This window comes from Urocitellus parryii, chromosome 15 (genome assembly GCF_045843805.1).
Source record: "Urocitellus parryii isolate mUroPar1 chromosome 15, mUroPar1.hap1, whole genome shotgun sequence".
Taxonomy (NCBI): domain Eukaryota; kingdom Metazoa; phylum Chordata; class Mammalia; order Rodentia; family Sciuridae; genus Urocitellus; species Urocitellus parryii.
Window position 1 is genome coordinate 45,939,041 of NC_135545.1, and position 22,253 is coordinate 45,961,293.

The 22,253-nt window shown below is 32.2% G+C and overlaps 1 protein-coding gene across 1 annotated transcript in view; it reads left to right on the top strand.

Moving 5' to 3' along the window:
* The window catches only part of LOC113190127 (uncharacterized), a 272,978-nt gene that overhangs the window by 165,920 nt on the left and 84,805 nt on the right, over positions 1 to 22,253 (top strand). Inside the window, exon 7 of the mRNA XM_077793155.1 lies at positions 18,679 to 18,711. Within this exon, the coding sequence (XP_077649281.1) occupies positions 18,679 to 18,711 (33 nt within the window). The remainder of the gene's footprint in view (positions 1 to 18,678; positions 18,712 to 22,253) is intronic.

The following is a 22,253-nucleotide window of genomic DNA, read 5'->3' on the forward strand; positions in this document are numbered from 1 at the left end:
TTTATCATAAGCATAGGTAACAAAGATTTTCTCCCATTCTGTGGGTTCTTTACATTCCTAATTTTGTTTCCTTTGCCATGTAGAAGTTTTTTAATTTAATGCTGTCCCATTTATTAATTCTTGGCATTATTTTCTGAACTTCTGGAGTTCTATTGAGAAAGCTGTTGCCTGTGCTTAAAAGCTGGAGTATTGATCCTGTTTAATTCTTCTATATATGGATAACCATTATTTCAGCACCGTTTGTTAAAAAAGCTGTCTTCTCTAATGTATGTTTTTGGCACCTTTGACAAAGATCAGATGACTGTAGATTACATGTGTGAGTTTGTCTGTGTGTCTTCTATTCTGTACACTGGTCTCTGTATCTGTTTTTATGCCATTACCATGCAGTTTTTGTTACCATAGCTCTGTAGTATTATTCAAAGTCAGGTATTATGATGCCTCCAGCATTGTTTTTTTGGGGCAGGGTATTTATGTAATATGGCCCATAGCACTCCAGCACTTCCCTTTATTAGGTATTTATTAGTTATTCATGACAATAGAATGTGTTTTGACACATCATACATAAATGGAGTATAACTTCTCATTCTTCTGGTCAGCATTGCTTTTTTGGCTTAGAATTGCTTTGGCTTTTCTGGGTCTTTAATTTTTTCAAATGAACTTAAAGATTTTTTTCCAGTACTATGAAGAATGTCATTGGCATTTTGTTGAGGATTGCACTGAATCTCTATATTGCTTTTGATAATGTGGCAACTCACACAATATTAATTCTGCCTATCCACGAACATGGGAGGTCTTTCTATTTTCTGAGGTCTTCTTCAATTTCTTTGCTCAGTATTCTGTGGTTTTCATTGTGGAAGTCTTTCACCTTCTTGGTAGATTCATGCCTAGTTTTTTTTTTTAATTTGTTTATTTATTTCTTTGTTTTAGGCTATTGTGAGTGGAATTACTTTCCTGATTTCTTTCTCAGCAGATTTGTTATTGGTATGTAGGAAAGCTATTGATTTTTTTGTAGTTGATTTTGTAACCTGCTACTTTGTCAAATTGGTTTATTATCTAGCAGTCATTTGGTGAAGGTTTTCTTTTACATCTTCTAGGTATAGGATCATATCATCTGCAAACAGTTATAATTGACTTCTTTCTTTCCCATTTTTATCATTTTCATTTACTTCTCACATCTAATTGTTCTGGCTAGAATGTCTAGCACTATATTGAATAGGAATGGAGGTTAGCTTTGTTTTTTCATAAATAGTCTTTATGATATTGTTCTTTCTATCCCTAGTTTCTTTCAGTGTTGTTATTATGAATGGGTGCTGGATTTTGTCAAAGGTCTTCTCTGCATCTACTGAACTTACTAAGTGACTTTTGTCCTAATTCTGTTTATGTGATGAATTACATTTATTGATTTGTGTGTATTAAATCATCACTGTATCTGTGGAATAACACCAACTCAGTTGTGGTATACAATCTTCTTAATATATTGTTGAACACAATTTGATAATATTTTATCAAGTATTGTTGCATCTATATTCATTAGGGATGTTGGTCTGTGGTTTTCTTTCCTTGATGTGTCCTTAGCTGGTATGAGTGTGATACTGGTTTCATAGAGTGAATTTGGAAGTGTTCCATCCCTTTCCATTTCATGGAATAAATAATAATTTGAGGAATACTTGCAATATTTCTTCTTTAGAGGTTTGGTAGAATTCAGCTGAGAATACATCTGGTCCTTGGCTTTTCTTTGTTGGAAGGCTTTTTATTACTGCTTGTATCTCTTTACAAGTTATTGGTCTGTTTATGTTTTCTGTGTCCTCTTGGTTCAGTTTTTGAAGATTGTATTTCTGTAGAATATATTTGTTCTTGGTTTTCCAATTTATTGTAGTGTAAGTTTTGAAAATAGTCCCTAATGATATGCTGGATATCTGAGCAGTCTATGGTGATTTATCCTTTTTTACCTCTAATTTTATTATTTGTTTTTTTCTCCTTTTTTCTTTGGTTAGTTTTGCTAAGGTGTTATCAATCTTGTTTGTCTTTTCAAATAACTAACCCTTTGTTTCATCGATCCTTTGTATTGTTTTTTGTTCTCAAGTTCATTGATTTTAGCTCTTATCTTAATCATTTTCTTCCTTCTACTGGTTTTGGAATTGGTTGGTTCTTCTTTTTCAGTATCCTTGAGATGCATAATTAGGTTGCTTATTTGGGATTTTTCTGATTGTCTTATGTAGGGAATCATACCTATAAACTTTCCTCTTAGAACTGCCTTCATATTGTCTCACAGGTTCCAGAATATAGTTTAACTACTTTCATTTTAGTCTAAGAATTTTAAAATTTCATCCTGGATTTCTTCTATAACCTCTTTATCATTCACAAATATTGTTCAATCACCCATTTATCATTCACAAGTATTGTTCAGTCTCCATGTGTTTATGTAGTTTCTGTAGGATTTGGTTATGTTGATTTCCAATTTCATTCCATTAAAATCTGATAAGATGAAAGAATTATACCATTTTTTTAATTTGCTAAGAGTTGCTTTGTGGCCTAAAATATGGACTATTTTGAAGAAGGTTTCATGAACCACCGAGAAGAAAGTGTATTCAGTGCTTGTTGCATGCAATATTCTATAGATGTCTGTTAGGTCCAAAGAGTCTTTATGTTTACATCTGGATGACCTATCTAATGGTGAGAGATGTGTGTTGAAATCAATCACCTAGTATCACTGAACAGGGACTTATCTGGGCCTACAGTTTTATTTATGTCTTTTTTTATATAATTAGTGGCACTCTCGTTTGGGGCATAAATATTTGTTATTGTTACATCCCCTTCTTGGATTTTTCCTTTACCAATATGAAGTGACCTTCTTTGTTGGTGTAAAAATCTGCTTTATCAGATAAGAGAGTAGCTACTCCTGCTTGTTTTGAGGCTCCATTCATATGGTATATCAATTTCCATCCTGTCACTTTCAGCCTATGGCTGTTTTTGCCTGGAAGGTGCATCTCTTGTAAACATCACATAGTTGGATCTTTTTAAAAAATTCATTCTATTTTGCCTATTCTATTCATTCTATTCAGCCTATTTTGTTTAATTGGATTGTTGAGGCCATTTACATTCATTGTTATTGTAGAGAGATATTCATTAATTCCTGCCATTTTGATTCATTTATTGTGTTTAATTTTGTCCTGTTTCTCATTTGCTTAGCTATTCTTCAAATGATATTTGTTCTTTTGTGATCTCTGAGACTTGTTTTTTATTTCTTTTACATGCAGTCTTTAAGTTCTGTAATGTCAGTTTAATAATCATGAATTCTTTTAATTTCTGTTTATCTTGGAAGGTTTTTATTGAATCTTTGATTTGAATGATAGCTTTGCTAGATGTAGCAAACTTGGTTGACAGTTATTTTCTTTCAGGACTTGGAACATTGAGCACAAACCAATGACACTCAGCATACTGTTCAAGAGCAAGGTGCACTTTCTTTTGGTTGAGTTTAGTTCATAAGTGGAGTTTCTCCCCTGTGAACTTGTAGTGTCTCCATAGATTTACAGCATCCTACAGAATAGTGGGAAACAAACAATAGCAACAACCTTGCTGCTTGAATCTGAAGTCATGGGTTGACAGGAGAGCAGCCTTCTTCTAGCCCACCACCTTGAATCTCTTAGATCCTTCTTGAGTTGGAAACTGCTTGCTTTCTTCACTGTATATTCCTTAATATGAGTCTTTGTCATTATTCATCTGAAATGTGCAACTTATAAAAATAAAAAATAATTTAAAATATAATTGTACTATAACTTATTAGATCAGTCACAAAATTAGAAATATAGTTTGTTTTCATTTTTTCTTAACAGAATTTCTCAAAAACTTTCTTCTGGACAAATATTACTGCATATCTCTTTTATTGAAATAACTTTCTAGAAGTGATATTGTTGAGTCCAGTGTGGCATTATATAGTTAAAAAAATTATTTCTATTTTACTTAACACATAAAAGTTACTTGGGGTTTTGTAACAGCTTTTATTTAGATATAATTCACAGGCTATACAGTTTACTCATTTAAAGCATACAATTTAATGATATTTACTGTATTCACAGAGGTATGCCACCAATGCTGTAATTAATTTCAAAACATTTTCATTATAAATCAGTTTTATTAGACTTGTTATTTTCAAATCATTAACATTATTGGCCACCTGGATTTCCATTATTGGCCATATGTCTTTCCATTTGTTTAGGCGTTCTTTCATCAGTACTTTGTATTTTTCAGCTTACTTACCCAACATCTGTTTTGTTATATTTACTTGTGTATTTTTAAAAAACTGTTTAAATGGTATAGTGTTTCAAATTTCTACTTTTAGTTGCACACTGCTAGTGCATAAAAGTAAAGTGGATTTTATTTTGTGTTGACTGTGTAATATGCAACCTTGTTTGATCACGTATTAGTGCTAGTGTTTTGCTGCTATTATTGTTTGCCCTTTTAAAAATAGATTCCTTGGAATAGATATGTCCTCTATGAATATAGAAAGCTTTATTTCTTCACTCTGATCTTTATGTCTTATTTATTTTTTCTTGCTTTCCAGATCTGGCTAAGACTTCCTTAGAAGTGGTTGGCATATTCATTAACATAAAAAAAAGTAATAAAAAGTATCTAGATTCGATGGAAATCCCAGCAGAAATTTTTATAGATAAAGACAAGCTGATTCTAAAATTTATATAAAATGGTAAAGAAAAAATAGTTTAAAAACATTTTATATATATTTACTTACAGTTTTTAGGGAAAAACAATCAGTCTTTTACTATTAGGAATTGTTACTTATGGATTTTCCCTGGATTTCCTCATGTTGGTATTGGTAAGCTTCCTTCACTTCTAATTTACTGAGTTTTTATCATGAAAGTGTGGTGAATTTTGACGATGCTTTTCTGCATCAATTGGTATGATCATGAGGATTTTATTCTTCAGATTGGTAATATTATGGATTATATTTATTCATTTTCAAATATCAAATACTCTTGCATTTCAGTGAAAAACTTCACATAATCATGTAGGATATATATTATTTAGGACAGATATATCATATGAGACAGATGGAGGTGGAAAGATATGACATGCTAATACTTTGTTGAAGACTTTTTTTTTTTGTTTTGGCAGTACGAGTGATTGAGCTCAGGACTTCTGCATGCTAAGTATGCTAGGCAAGTGCTCTACCATTAAGCTATATAGCTGACCTCTTTTTATAAACTTTTTATTTTTTATTTTGAGGTAAGTTCATGTTAAGTTGCCAAGTCTGGTCTCAAACTTGTGATCCTATTGCCTCAGTCTCCTGAGAACTGGGATTATAAGCATGTACCACCATGGTTGAATTGTTGAGAACTTTTATATTTATCAGATATATTGTTCTACACTTTTCTGTTATTATACAGTCTTTGATTTTTGTACTTCTAGTGCATGGAATCTGCCAGGTTTCATTATCTAAATAATATAACTATAATCTATTATACTTTGAGCTCTGCATTCCTCACTATATTAGTTGATATGGAAAGGCAACTTTCCATATCAACTAATAAGTGAGTCGGAACAGTATTCTCAAGTATATATTCAATTTAAAGAGGGCTGCCAAGTTTTGTGCTTTTTATTATTGTTAGAGGTACAATATGCAATACATTGTCTTTTAATTTGAAGAAGGTGTTCCCCACATGCCACACATGCCCCTGAAACCTTTATCTTTGTTTGAAGAGCACACTTTTCTTGTACCCCTTCAAGCACATTTATTCTTATAAAGGCATCTAGTGTATTTGATTTGATGAATAAAATGCCATGAAAATAGCATGTCAGTATGATATTATGTGAAATGTTCAGTTAAGTTCACTTTCAACTATATTATGATGGAGAACAAAGACTATCATTGTATATCACTAATACTATACACCATTACAGTAACTTACAGGCAACCTGTGGATCACAGTGGTCCATAGATGATTCTGTTACTGTATTAGATGACAAAGTATTGTGTTTATTATACTACACTATAGCTCTGATAAAATATGTGTCAACCTTATCAGATTAAGCACTCATCACTGTGTTCCCAACTCAAAGGAAAACGATGATCAGAAAAGGTAGAAAATTTAAAATTGAATATCTCATTAAGCAGAATTTCTTCACAAAAGTAAAAACAAAAATGAAGCTACATAAAGTTTTTGGTGGTACTTCTATTAACCAAACATGGAAAATAATTTACTAATAATGAGGTAATTATATTGTGTTTGATTATTAGCCTTTCTGTAAGAAAAATAAGGGACACCGACAATATCAATAGTCAATTATAAAACAAGGATGAAGAAAAAAAAGGAAAGGCAATTGTTTTCTAGATTCATAGTCTTTTTGAAATAACCCATAGACAAGATGTTAAAAAAAAAAAGTTAATTTAGTACAATCTGAAGTGGAATCTGCTAAGATGTGTTGTAGTTGATAGTGGTAAAGATGGGAGCAGAAAAAGACTCGATGTATAAATACATAGTTTACAAAAGTCATAGTTTAAGATAATAGATTGTCTCTGTATACGGGGTAAAAATGGGAGTTCATAACCCACTTGAATCAAATGTATGAAATATGATATGTCAAGAGCTTTGTAATGTTTTGAACAACCCCCCCAAAAAAGATAATAGATTGTCGTATTACTTATCAACAGGAATCTTATAGAAAATATTTGAACCTATCATGTGGGCCATGGTAGTATCAACAGTGAACTTCATTGCTCTCAAGGACTCTAAACATCATTAGTTATGTAACTTCTGTCAGAAATAGAAGCTGAGTATCCTGCTTTTTTTTTTTTTACTACATAGTTCATTGGCTTTGCAATTGTAACATATTATGAATTTTTGAGCTCAGATTCAACACTGAAACTTTTATAAATGACAAGAAACTCCTTCAAATTGCTATGTCAAACAGAGAATGGCTTTGGAATTAAGTTTTTGCTGAGGAGTTGCTAATGCTTTTTAATTAATTCCATAGAAAAACACACCTATATGATGTAATAGTCATTTTGATAATAGTTAACACTGGTTAAATTATAATAATGTCAGGATATGTTTTGAACATATCCTGTAATGTCCAAAGTCAAAACAAGAAGTGGGTTCTTCATTCTCACAACACTTGGAGTGACTCTCTTTTCTAAGTTCCATCTATAGTTCCAGTATGTGTTTTAGACCTTGACTCAAGTGCAAAGAAATTTCCATGTTTCAAAATCCACTAATCATATAATTGAGGAGCTTCCACCAAAACTTAAATTGGAGCTGATTAATGCATGATGTTATAAAATGCTAAACTGCAGTTATCATGAAAAACATTTAGTCTAATTTTATAAATTCCTTCCAATTGATGAATATGCTCAATTAATATCATGTGCTCATGATGACATAAGTATTTGGTAGCACCTATCAAAATACATTTTCAAAAAGTAAATATTTAAAATCTCATTACAGATTGGCTTTTACAGGTGAACCTTATCATCAGTTTTAATAATTGGGAATACCAACTTTATATTCCCCATTAAAGCAAAATGTTACCTCCACAAAAAAAGAATTGTATTCTTTTTCTATTATTGTATGTATTCTTAAATGATATTAAATTATTTAAAATATGTTTTGGATTTCATCAATAAGAAGTTGATGAAATTTGCATCTGTTTTGTTATGTAAGTACCTTTATAATATCCTCTATTTGTATTCTGGCTGGTTAAACTTAAAATGTTTACCATCTGGCCCTTTACAAATAAAGCTTTGACTACTCTTGTTAAATATTGGTTTTCTCTTCCCCCTTGATATGGACATCCTCTGGTTCTCCTTCTTGGTGGATAAGTATTGAAAATAATGCAATCTCCAGATCAATATATATACACAACATGTATCAGAGCCCAGGTTAATTTTCTGTAGTAAAGATGCCACATTTGACACAACAGCTACATTCAGGATTACTACTTGGTTTGAATTATTGTAGTGTACTGTTTTCTGCCATGATTAATTTAGTTTTTGTAGTTTTCTGACCAATGAATTAAATAGGAATGTGATGGCAACTACCTGCCTATATTTCTCAGGGTTTTCCAGAGAAACAGAACCAATAAACTATACATACAGAGAAAGAGATTTATTTTAAGCAATTGGCTCCTGCAGTTAGGGAAACTTGGCAAGTACAAATCTGATGGGACAGGCTGGCAGGCTGGTGATACAAGAAAGAGTTGTAATTTAAGTCCAAAGGTAGTCTGCTGTAGAACCAGGAATAGTCAGTGTTGCAGATGAAATCTGAAGGTGTTATGATACAGAATTCCTTTTGATTGGAGTGGAGGGAAATCAGCTTTTTATTTTATTCAGACCTATTATTGATTGGATGAAGCCCACCTCATTATGGAGGGTAGTATGCTTTACTCAAAGTCCACCAATTTAATTGTCTATATTATCCAACACCACTCTCAAAGAAGTATTCAAAGTAGTATTTGACCATATATCTGGGCATTGTTGCCTAGGAAAGTTTATACACATAATTAGCCATGTACATCCTATATCCTGTAACTTTTTTTCATGCCTTTATTTTGTTTATTTATTTTTATGTGGTGCTGAGGATCGAACCCAGTGCCTCACAGGTGAGAAGCGAGCGCTCCACTGCTGAGGCACAATCCCAGCCCTAACTTTTTGAGGGGAGGTCTGATCTCTGCATGTCTCCTAGAGATATAGTGCTATTTTTTATTCACTGTCTTGGCAGTGGGTAGAGCATTTTCAGAAACTTTACCAGTTATTGTAGGTTTGACTCTGTAAGTCAGCAACCCAAAATGAATGCTCTACCAACTGTTAATATGCCCATTCTGAATTTTTATTTAGAACCAGAGGAAATGACATCTGGGTAGATCTCTGAACACAGTGGACTCACTCTGAGAGACTTCGGCTAGCACTTCTGTGAAGATCTGATTCCCCTATGTCACTCCTGAGACATTTTATATGAAACTTTCTTATTTATTTTAATATGAAAACAATTCAGAGATAAAGGTCTCTAGACTTCACATTGAATTGGTGGTTAATCATCTTGAACTCATCCTCTCTTAATTGTATTATTCTCAATAATAGATGTTCAATTCCATAATACTTTCTGTTTTCCTCATTTTGTCAAATCTGGAGATATGGCACAAGCCAATGAATTATTTTCTACCTGTATTCCATCCCAATTCATCTGGAAAACGTCAGCATTTGCACTGCTGCAGCATGCCAAAAACGACTGACCATTAATTTTAGGGCCCTTATTGACAGCCAGCTAGTCAGTGAATGATCCAGAACCTCACCCTTAAGTTCTGCTTTCTAGAACCACTTCTCTCACAGATTCCTTTAATTTCGTCCCTTAGGAACACAACTTAAGAAAGAGGTCCTCGTGTAGTGATCTATTGAGATTTGCTCTTAAAAGAAAGTGAGAAAAGCAGAAAAGGGTCGGGACAGAAGTTTAGCAAAGTTGTAAGTTCAGAAGAAGTCCAGCCTCATATTGATCCCATGAGGAGCTCTCAGAGAAGTAGAACCCCAAAATTGTCCCTCTTGAGATGTAATGATGTGGCTTTCACAACTCCGTATTCCTCATGGAATTATTGTGGGCCACTCTGAATTCATTGACTTTTATATCCCACATATTACTAGGTAAAAAGATTCTCATTGACAGGGTAAAATTGGTGATTGTCAATTTTAATTAGGTTCATAGAATTCTATGGTAGGATGGTACAATATGTAGCCTAGTTATTAGACATTTTTATTATTTGCAGTTTTTCTTAGTATATACCATATGAAGATGAAAATCTTACTCTAAATAATTAAATGTATGTAATTCTTAAAGTATTTAAAAGATAATTGATAAATATGAGAAAATCCTATACTTGTCAGCTTCTTTATTGTGCAATATACATACTAGTTAAGGATGAAATTCAAGTTCAGCTTTGGTTTAGAACATAGAAAAATGTTAAAGTTGCTGCATGTTAAAGTTGCTGCATAGTTAAAGAGACGAGAAAGAGAAATTAAATTGGAATAAAAAAACTATATGAGGAAAAATTCAACAAGCAAAAAGAAGTTTTAACTTATTAGGGAATAATGTAGGTCTTATATTTAGGTACTCATTTGAATTTCCTAATCCTTTAACAAATAAAATGAAATGTAGGAATTGGCTGAAAAAACAATTTGAAGGGTCTTCCTATTGTAAAATCAGTCTTTTATGCCATTATTAGGTCATAAAGTAATTTAAAAATATGTATAAACTGATGAAAAAAGACAGTATAACAAATGGCCCCCAATATATCTAAGTTAAGGGTATGCATTTTAAAAAGAAAAGATAGTGATATATAAAGCTAACACTATGGATTTGGTAAGGAAAACTTGAAGAAAAGAATGTATGCTTTTTTCCAAGCTTATTGAAAACATATGATAAGAAGTTTATGTAGAAAAATAAAAATACTTAGGAAAAAATATACTGGTTAAAAATAAAAATTAATAACTAAATGTCTAAGATAGCAATTTTTGAAAAAATACTTCTTAGCTATGCTGAGATACTGTAACTTTTTTTTTTACATCTTAATCATAGATGCATTCTATCTAATACCATGTCTCAAAACACTTATAGAGTATTAATATATTTCCATATAAAAATGAAATTTTAAAATAAGTTTTAATACAGAAGAATTTTAAATAATAAATTAAAAAGAAATCACAGTTATCAGGTAAAAGAAAAACAAAATAGTTTTTGTTCCATTCATATGAACCAGATTGATCTTGGTTCAACTTAATCAATTTCAAAATACTTGAAATAGAAAAACTCTGAATTAATATTTGTCCTTTAAAAATAACAGAATATTGTCATAGTAAATTATAATCTAAAATTTAAATAAATGACTGCATAACAGAATTTGGAATAAGGGATACTGACAATTTTATATCACGGGTGTAAGAACATTATAATGAATCCTTCATGGTGTTAGAAGATAATGAAAAAAAAGTAACAATTGCAGAAGGGAGCAAATTGTGGTAAAAGCTTTGCTATTATACATGGTAGCTATCATAAAGCTAATTTAGTATTAATATTTAAAAAGGAAAATAGTGACCCTGAACATTATTCTGTTGTTAGTCCATCATCAGCCACTCCTAAAATAATGATACAAATATTAAGTGGCAAAAAATGGTATGTTTTTAAGAATATAGTAAGACTGTAAACATTAGGCAGCACAGAGTTTAAAAAATAAGCAAATCATTGTAGAGAAACTTCATTAATGATTTATAAAAAAGGATACACATCATGTTAATTAAATTTACAGAAGATGCTAAATTGGATGGTGTTGACAAAACCAGTGAGGGCAGATAAAAGGGACTGAAAGTGGTTAGAAATATGGGCAGGAAATGAAATGTGATTCAACCTAGAAAAATGTAGCTAATACATCTGGGAGAAAATAATCAGAAACACAGCCATTCAATTGGCAGATATACAGTACTTGGAAAGCAGTAATACCAAGAGACTTTCAGATGATAGCGGTAGCAAATTATATATGATCTTGTAATGCAATATGACAGTAAAATCAGTCAATGAGATTTTAGTCTGTATATTCAAAAGCTTCACATCTTGTGGCTGGAAGGTAAAAGTTATTTAAATAGTACTGCTGAGATTACAACGAGAATACCAGTTTGTGGCAAATATATGCCTCAAATAAGCAAATTTGAGTAGTGTGCAATCTGGAAAATAAATGTATAATAGGCTGCAGACTTTGACTTGTAGGAAAAGATTAAAATAAAACATTTTGTTTACTTTTTTTGATTGAGTCTAGTTATAATTTCAAAAATATTTGAAACATATAAACATCATAGAAGTTAAGTCTTTTTTAAAGGTAGGATCAGAGGCTTATTAGTTAAGCAATGGGATGAAATTAAGTAAAGGAAATTTAAGACTGAATCCGGGAAATGTTTTCTGACAATGAAATCTATTAGTCTCTGGAATGGAATCTCTAGAGAGGTGGGGGGATGTTCCATTGCTGTAGTCATTGGACAAGCTCTAGGCTTGGATAACACATTATTAACAAAACAAAAAGTAAAAACTACTTTGATCGTTTTGCATCAGCAGAGATGCATACAGTGTCACTGTCTTATTGAGCTGTCTTGTCTGGTCTGAAAACTTCTGTGACACATATGTCCTGTCATTAAGGAAACTGTCCTCCCCTTTTTATAAATGAATACTTTCTAAAAGACCAAATTCATATTTTCCAGCTCATAGACTTTAATTTCCTGTATTATTTTTTTTCTTCCAAGTCATAGGAATGCTCAAAAAGAATACATCCCTCCTTTTCCCTGTTGATGAGAGATGCTCTTAAATATTCCAAGCCTTTTGGATCAAATCAGATGAGGTAGCTGAACTCTGAATGATCACTTATACCAGTGCATTGAAAACATATTTTTACTGCAGTTTTGCAACCACAACTATGCAATATATAAAAATTCATTCACTTCCTTTTTTGGGTTAATCCACAGAGAGATTTTTACCAGATGGTGTCCTAGAGGTTCTATTTACTTTTAGCCAAGCAATATAACCAAGTTTGAAAAATATTAAGTGTGCCCTTCATTCCAACATTAAAACATTATGACAATTGTATGTTGAAATTATCTAGACTAAAGTTTGTCTGTGACTATCTTTGTACCCTGAGCAAAATGAATGTGGAAGAAGAATACTTTTAAATTATAATCAATTTTAACCCAAAGTATGATTCTTCTAAATAAAACAAACCAAACCCAAACTAAACAAAAAAAACCCAAAAGTACTTAGAATAGTCCTCATGGAATGTTTCTGTTATTTCCCATCTCAAAAACTATACCAGCAATCTTTTAAATATAATTTTTATATCTAGTAAATGTGTGCACACACATATTTTAAGATATAGCCTTTAATTTATAGTTTACGCTATTAGTTCCTGTTTTTATCTCTGTAGAAAGAAGTAAATAGAATCTTTTGTTCCAGCCCAGCTGTAGAACAATGTGTAAGAAGCAAATATGGGTGGTGTAGATGCATATCAGTTATTTACTAGAAGCATTTAAATAGTATTATGGAAATGGGATAGAAAGTGACAAATCGATTTGTTTCTTTGTAGAAAGTTTGTTAAGGACTTATAAAAAAAAATAGGCTCAAGAATGGTACTAGAGTTTGGACAGACAGTGTATTAATCAAGGTTCTCTAGAGAAACTGTGTGTGTGTGTGTGTGTGTGTATCTTCTGTGGTCATGGGGTTTTGGAGCCTGGCAAAAAAATCTAGAAACCCAATGGCCTAGTCCAAGCCCAAAAGCTGTAAACTGCTATGGAACCAGGAAGAGCTGATACAGTTCAAAGGCAGAAAAAAATCTCTTATTATAAAGAAGCTCCTCCACCTTTTGTTCAGGCTTTCAGTTGATTGGATAAAGCCCTCCCACATTATCTGCCTTATTCAGTCAACTGATACAAATGTTAACCTCATCCAAAACCACCTTCACAGAAACAGAATAATAATGTTTGCCCAAATATCTGGGCACTCTGTGGCCCAGTCAAGTTGACACATAAAATTAACACGGTTGCTGAGGGGAATTCAAATATTAGAGAACATTTGTAAATTTTTGAGAAGAGAAATAACATAACAGGAATAGCCCCTGAAGACTATTCGAATAGAGTAGTAAGTGGTAAAATATGAGAAGAAAGCTTGACTCAAGAAATTTGATGGATGAGAAGAGCTATCAGGAAAGAAGGGATCCAAAATTCATTTCAAAGCGGGGGGGAAAAGGATGCTTTGGTTATGTGCTAGAAGTTAAAGACAGGCTGTTAATTTGAATTTAAATAGATATCAGCCTGGAGATTTATAATTGTTAAATTGAATGAAGGAAGAAGTTGGAAGGATTATTTTGTTTTTTGGGTTTCCAAAAGAGATTTTTTTTTTTGTTTGCCCCTAAAGAAGCAGTGCTAAAAAAAAAAAAAAACAGTTTTATTCTACTTTACCCTTTAAAACATTAGAAATATTTTTGATGTTGGGTGCAATGGTGTGTGCCTGTAGAACCAGTTACTTAGGAAGTTAAGGCTGAGATTGCTTAAGCCTAGGAGTTTGAGGTGTGTCTGAGCAATATAGTGAAACACCCCCCTAATCTCATTCATATATATATATATAATTTAATCAGTGTAATTTGGGGTTATAATGATTTATAGCATTGCATGTTACCTATTTTACATACAATAAAACAATATAAATTTTAGGTGTTGACAGGTCATACAAGAAGAAGAGCATATGGTTATTAAGTAAGTACATGTGAGATGTGAGTTGAAAACTGTCCACTCTTTTTTCCAATACAAATGAACATATACTGATCCCATATTAAATGGAGCACAGCTAAGAAATGGTCTATGTGTATTTCTCTCCTACTAGCCGAGGATACATCCTTGCTATTTTTCCCAAGGTTGGGTGCATCCTGTTTACTAGTTTTCTACAGTTATTTGGTCTCCTGTAGTAAAGTGGTAGGCTTATTCAAAAGCTCAGCATCTTAGAAGGCAGAGTGATATAATTAGAGCTAATGGAGTATTTGCTTCATTTTTAAACATACACTGAGGCAGACACACTGCTTTTTATGGAGATTATGGGTTGATTTGTTACTTCATTTGGCTCATCAAAGGATTGATGTGAGCATAATCTTTACTAAGCTTTTTGTCTGAATTGTATTGTAATCATCTATGTCCTCAGTGACTTCTTCCACAAAGCTGGAGGTGGCTGACTCTAGGACAGTTGAGAATTCAAAAGCCTTCATGTCCTCTAGATATGCCAACAATCATGGTCAAATCTGTATCTGTGGTTGAGCCCAGGATAGTGATTGCAATTTTATATCATTTAAATCATTGATTGATTCTAGCAGGTCAGTGGTTGATTCAGGGTAGTGTGGGGAAAGTCATATCCAGGACACACAATATGATTCCATTCAGTTTATACTCAGTTCTTTGGAAACATCATGTACAAGTCTTGAAGACTACCTATAAGCCACATAAAATCTTTATTTGATCGAGTTATAATTACTGTGAACAATGGGGTATAAATTTAAAAAGGTAAAATAACTAACTTAAGAATACTATTTTATGGTTTACTAAGCTCCTTGTCATGTTTTCACTATAATATTCTGTGAATAGCACCACTGTTGTTAATCCCAAAGAACTACAACTGGATGTAAAGTGTTTAACCTTTCTTGGACTCAGTTTACTTATCTCAGAAACAGTGATAATAGAAAAATATAAATGAAATAATATGTACAGTCAGGAACATAGTTATTTCTTTCTCTTTCTCTCTCTCTCTCTCTCTCTCTCTCTCTCTCTCTCTATATATATATATATATATATATATATATAATTTTTTTTATATCAGAAAACGAATTTATTGCCCTCCAAGACCACAATGTCTAATATTTAGCCACTAGCCCCTATTTCAGATCCTTAGTAGGCACTTAGGAGTAGTAGCTATTATTTTGAATTTCATAGATAGAGAACATTTCCATCATTGTGGAAAGTTGTTTGCCAATATTATATGCTACTAATGACTACTGTTATGGTTTAGATATTATATATCCCCCAAAAGCTCATATGTATGGCAATGCAAGAAAATTTATAGGCAAAATAATTGGGTTATGAAAGCCTTAACCTAATCAGAATATTAATACCCTGATAGAGATTAACTGAGTGGTGACTTAGGCAGGTATGGTGTGGCTGGAGGTGGTGGGTAGATGGGTAGATGGGGGTGTGCTCTTGGGTTTATATTTTGTCTGCAAGGGGAACTCTCACTGCTTCCTGGTGTCATGTCTCCAGCTGCTTTCCTCTACCATACACTTCTACCACGATGTTTTGCCTTATCTCAGGCCCTGAGGAATGGAATCAGCCATCTGTAGAAAGAGACCTCTGAAATCATGAACCCCCAAATAAACTTTTCTAAGCAGTGATTTAGACAGTGTCATTATATTATCATATATGGTCAGAATGGATTGGGATCTTTTAATTCCTTAATGATGAAAGACCAGAGAAGATGCTGCTTATGCGAAGCCTTGGAGTATGGGTGTACACAGAGGGAGGAGGTCACCTAGTAATGTCAGGTGATACGTATACCAAAAGTACAGGACAGTTTAAATCATGAAGATTTATAAGATTACATTTATATAAACAAAATTAGGAATTTAAATACCTTAAAGTTCTTATTTATTTATTTATTTTGGTGTGTGTGGGTATGCGCCTCATTGTGTCAATATTTAAAGTCTTCAATTTTAGGGAAGGGAAATGATATGTTAGGAAGTTTGATCTGACAAAATAGAATGGATAGCATGGATCAGAAGCTAGGAGATGTTCATGGGTATCAGGACAGCCTTGGGCCATTGATAGTCTTAATTATGATAAACAGGGGCAGAAAAAAGGATTTAAAAGAAAGTGAAATAAAAGCCAGAAGATTTTTAAAAAATGAAAGAAAGAAAAACAAGAAATAAAGGAAGCCAGGTGGCCAGAATGGGAGATGTGGTGACTAGAGTTGGAGAATGGAGAAAAGAGAAGAAGTGAAAAGGTCTGAGGTATGTATCTATAAGGACACAGAAATAGTTGGGGCAGCTTTGAGTAAAATACAATGATTCAGTTTTTAAAAAACAAGCAAAAAATTGAATTGGGAAGAATTTGCTTCTGTTTCAAAGATTTTTGAAATTATACCATTCTCAAAGATGATTGTATAATTTCAAGAAATCTAACACTTGAATGTCCACTAGGTATCAGGTACTATGTGGAGTAGCGAATGTATTTATTGATTATAATATTCATAAATTGTTGTGCAAGGTAGGTGCATAGGGATATCTGCATTTTACAGATAAAAAAAAATCAAAGTTCAGAAAGGTTAGTGAGAGAGAACTACTCACTACCCTTAAGAATTTATCCATTGTTTCATTATTGGAACAGTTCTAATTGTTATGAAATTCGTCAGTACTACTTCTGTTCCGTGAAGTAACTAAACAGTGCCATAACCTCCTCCCTTTTTCAAACTCCCTCTTCTCCCCCAACCAGAATGTGCTCTTCACATGTTTGAGGAACATTATATCATTTGTTAATCAAAACTTCTGAAGGTTAAACATCATAAGTTATTCCAGCACTTTCTCTTCTAATCTGAATTTTGTGTCAATCATCATCCTATTCCCTTCTTTGGATCCATTCAAATTTGTCATGACTTCTCTGAAATTTAGTGCCCATTATAAACCTGAGTGTTCAGATACAGTTTAACCAGTCTAAAATTCAATGGAACTATTTTCTCTACTATATAGGGCATTTTATATATTAATGTATCAATGCCTAAGAGACATCCCTGGAGAAATTTTAGCAGGAATTTGGAAATTTAGAATTGGTGCTCATTCATTCATTCAATATTTATTTCATATCTACTAGTAGATAATTTGTAGGTACTTAGAATAGACACTTAATGATAATCGATCCTAGGAAGAAACTGTATATAAATGTGTGTGTGTGTGTGTGTATGTACATATATGTTTGTAAATATAAATGTATATTTATCTAAAATTTTATACATTTATATATTTACATTGTTTATATGTGAAATAATGTACCAAAGACAGATATTTGGATACATAAAATTTTGGAATGACTTTCTCCAAGAAGGAGGAGCTAGGAAAATGAGCCTAAATGAACAATGGGAATGTGTCAAGAGTAGGAACTGGCAGAATCAGCCATTATTTCTGGGTAGGTTCTGGGCACCTGAGCAATATGTTAAGAAAAGTATGTTGCACTAAGTCCTAAGGAAACCTAGTTTCTGCCAATAGTGAGATAGGGATTTCCTCAATTATGAGTTGAAATGTTCCCTTTTATAATATGAATGACAGGTCTCTTCTTTACATATTTAGTTATTCCTTTCACAAAATATTCAACTCTTTGTGTACTGGAACAGATTTTGAATCTCTTAAAATTTCCTCAATATGGGAGGGTATGTAGCTCATGGTTGAGTACTTGTCTAGCATAGGTTCATTCCATACCACAGGAGGGAGGGAGAAGGAAGGAAAGAACTCTTTCCAATATAGATTATGAAAGATGAAATAACCTGGGAAGTGATTCAGTTTCAGATTTAAAGGATAATTTAAAGTTAGGCAATATGTTTAGCCTCAGTAATTCTAAATTATTTTATCTTGTTTTGCATTTCATTATTTATTTAGATGTTTAAGCTCATACTTTTTATAAGCTGGTGAATAGGACTCTATTTTCCCAAAGATCTAGAGCCACACATTCCCAAACAGTATAAACATATGATTCATAACATTAATATACATCATCATTTTGTCAGTTATGTAAAATAAGTGATCATATATCTAAATATTAAATAGCTCAAAAAGCATATAAAATATTAGATGTCTGCTCAGTTTATTAGTAGATACTCTTTGCAAGACAGGTTGAAAAGAGGAAAATCACATTTAAAAATTAGTAAACAACTTCTAATAAATATGGGGCTAAATATTACAAGAACTTCAGAAGTCTTTTGATTAAGGTGTTTTTGCTCAATAAGAAGGCATTTCTACTTTCTAAAAATATTTACTAAATTAAAGAGTGTATTCTACATGTTCTTCACAAGACAAAGGCAACATTTTACTAACTATATTCAATAACCTTCTGCCATTCTTTTCCAGACCCTCCTTAAGTTGCACCTCAGAGCACAAACAGTAAGTTCACTTTCAGGCTTTTTTGTCTGGAGACATTAATGATGTGCTTATTTTTAAGTTGTACTGCTGAATATCAGAATAGATTTTTCTCCTTAATTTTCAACAACTATAAAAACATGTATTTTTATTGTTGTTGAAAATAGTATTGCCCGTTTTATAGATGGTAGGGTACCAATTATCAAGTCCTTTGAAATTCTTAGATAAAATATTTGAGAATCATATTACTTAATCAATTAAATATTTTATTTTAAAAAGAAGTTACCCAAACGTCCATCAACTAATGAATGGAAAAATAAAATGTGACATAGCCCTATAATTAAATATTATTTGGCCATAAAAAGGAATGAAGTAGTGGTACATGCTGCAACATGGATAAATCCTGTAGACACTGTGCCAAGTGAATGAAGCCAGTCATAAAGGCCACATATTGAGAGGTTTCATTCATATGAAATGCTCAGAGTAAGCACAGCAAATGTTGATTTCTGAAATTTTTTTTCCTATAGCTCATATTGTTCCTACCACCCCTACCACCAATTCCTATATGTTGCTTCTAGTCCTTTTTAAATTCTAGCATGTACTGATTTCTGGTGATATATGATAATAATCATTTGAATTTTATTTGAATCATTTCAGGCTGTAACTAACTTGATCATATATCCTAAACTTACCTGTGGGTAAATAAATAAGATTAGATTTTCTTGTCTTTATTTACAGTTGTAAAACCAGATTGGCAAATATTTGTTCCACTGTTGCTTTTCCTTAATCATTCTACCACGCTGCTGGTAAGCTCAGATATCCTAAGGTCATTTCTTGGCACAGTGTTCTGAGCACCAATTAATAGTCATTCTGAGTTGGCTCACAAAATGAGACCTGTTTGTCACCCTTGATAGGAATGTAGATGATAAAGGTAGTAGTAAATTAAGGTGACGGTATGAAATCTTTTATTGTCTTTATCTTGTCATATTTCTTTGAGAAGAAGTCAATAAAAGGTAATCTCTGTTACAATTATCAAAAGTGAAATCTTAAATTTTCTGAAAAGGGAAACTTTAGTATAATGATAATACTTGTAGATTATTGAATCTTAATACTTCAACATTTCTTTTTTCCCCCCTTTCCAAAATTTAAGACATCATTACCAAATGATGAAAGAAGCTGCTTATTTCTAAAGTTCCAGGGGCTAAATAGTACCATCTCCCTCTTTTAAAATGTTTTTCTTTTGGATGAGAGATGATTTAATTTTAAATATTAAGCTTGCTTCATTTGTGTCTGTGGTAAGTGGAATTGTGGCAAACAGAATTGCTTCTTTTGAATAACTGTGAAAGGTCAGAAGTAAAGACTTCCTATTTATTTAGCTGTCATATGCTTTACTGATATAAAGGAAAACTGGAAGAATTTCTTTTAGTATAGTACAATGTTAAAGTTCATAAGGTTAGAAATAATTTTCATCCTGACTTAAAACTAATAGGTAATTTTTAAAAAAGATTTAATTACAGTTGTCATTTCTGTGATTTCTACTGAGAAAACAGTAGGGAAAATACCCCACTGAATGCTCTCTCTCATTCCTGAATAATTATATTCTTGAAATAATGACCTTGTCAGGTGACACTAATGGGAAGGTCAGAGAGCATCTGATTTTCAAAGTGTTTGAATTCATACATAGTAATTTCATGTTTAAAAAAATTTAGCGTTTTGACTAAGTGAATCCTTTGACTTTTAGTAGTGTTCTAATGGTGGCTCAAGTGAGTAATATTTGCCCTTGATATATTGATGAAAAAACATAAATCTTTTTGAGAAGCCTTGCTGTTTGGGGTAACTTTAAATTTATTGCATCATTCTATTGTGTGTGTGTGTGTGTGTGTTAACATATATTTGAACATATTGAAAAAAAAGATGGAGACTAATATAAGCAATACCCATATGCCTATTATACAACATAATAGATTATCCATGTGGTTTGATTACTACAGAATTTTAAAAAGTAATCATACTGATACATTATAGATACAATTCATGTTTTACCATTCCATTACCTTTATTCTCAGAAGTAATACCTTGAAATTAGTGATTTTTTTATTCCTAAGAAATTTTTACATTATTATTGTATCTTTATGTAACAAAAGTGGTATATGCTGTTGTATGTTGTGATTTTTGAGCAGTAAGCAGTATCGCACTACATATGTCATTCTGCAGTTTGAATTTTTGTCAACATTCTTTTTTTATCTTTAGATTTATTTTCATTGATACTTTTGTATGGTATTTCATTTTTAAAATATGCCCAGCTTATTTATCCACTCATTTCTTCATAAACATTTAGTAGTTTCTGTTTTGTGTTAAAAACCATGCTACAGTGAACATTCTTGTTCCTGTCTCTTTTTACTTCTGTGTAATATTTTTGCCTTGTTATGACCTGAGAGTGGAATTTCTGGGTATATGTGTATATTTAACTATGTTAAATGTTGCCAAATTGTTTTTAAAAGTGGTTATAACAGTTTACATTCCCATCCCCAACCTTCCTCCCTCCTCCCCTCCCTCCCTTCTTCCTTCCTTCCTTCCTTCCTTCCTTCCTTCCTTCCTTCCTTCCTTCCTTCCTTCCTTCCTTCCTTTTTGTGGTACTAGAAGTTGAACCTAGGAGCATTCTATCACTAGCTACTCTCTAACCCTTTTTGTTTTTTATTTTGAGAAAGGGTTTTGCTAAATTGCCAGTCCAATGTCTAACTTTCAATCTTCCTGCTTCAACTTCTCAAGTTGCTGAGATTACAGATGTGGTGTGTGGCTCTTAAGTCATTTTAAAACCCTTTATTGAGATATAATTAACATGTCATAATATACATCCTGTGTATATAGAATACAATTCAGTGGGTTTTAGTATATTTTACACGGTTCTACAACTATTACCTAAGTTTTATTTTCAACATTTTAAAATTTCATTATTCCAAAAATAAACCCATTGACAGTAACTCCTTATAACTCACCTTTCTATTTGCCTGTGCCCTCCAGGCCTCAATAACCATAAATCTTTCTGTCTCTATGAATGTGCCTATTTTGAACATGTGTATGATATGATATCATATAATACTTTGTCTTTTGCCACTGGATTTCTTTTGCAACTGATATTTTTGAGATTCATTTACATTGTATAGCACCTATTAGTATTTCATACCTTTCTCTTTTTTTTGTTCAGTAATACTACTACATTTTGTTTGTCCATTCATTTGATGGACACTTGGGTTGTTTTTACTTTCTGAATATGTGAATAATACTGCTATGACCATTCATGTATAAGATTTTATGTGGCTCACATTTTCATTTCTCTTGGATATATTCCTAAGAATAGAATTGTTGGACCAAAGCATATGATAAACTCTACATTTAACATTTTGAAGAACTTCCAAAAGTGGCTGAACAATTTCATCAGCAGCAATGTTTGAAGTTTCTATTTGCTCCACATCCTTGCTAATGTCAAGTAATCCTTGTTACTGTATGTCATTTTTATTATATATCTTAGTGGGTACAAAGTGGTATCTCATTGTGGTTTTGGTTAG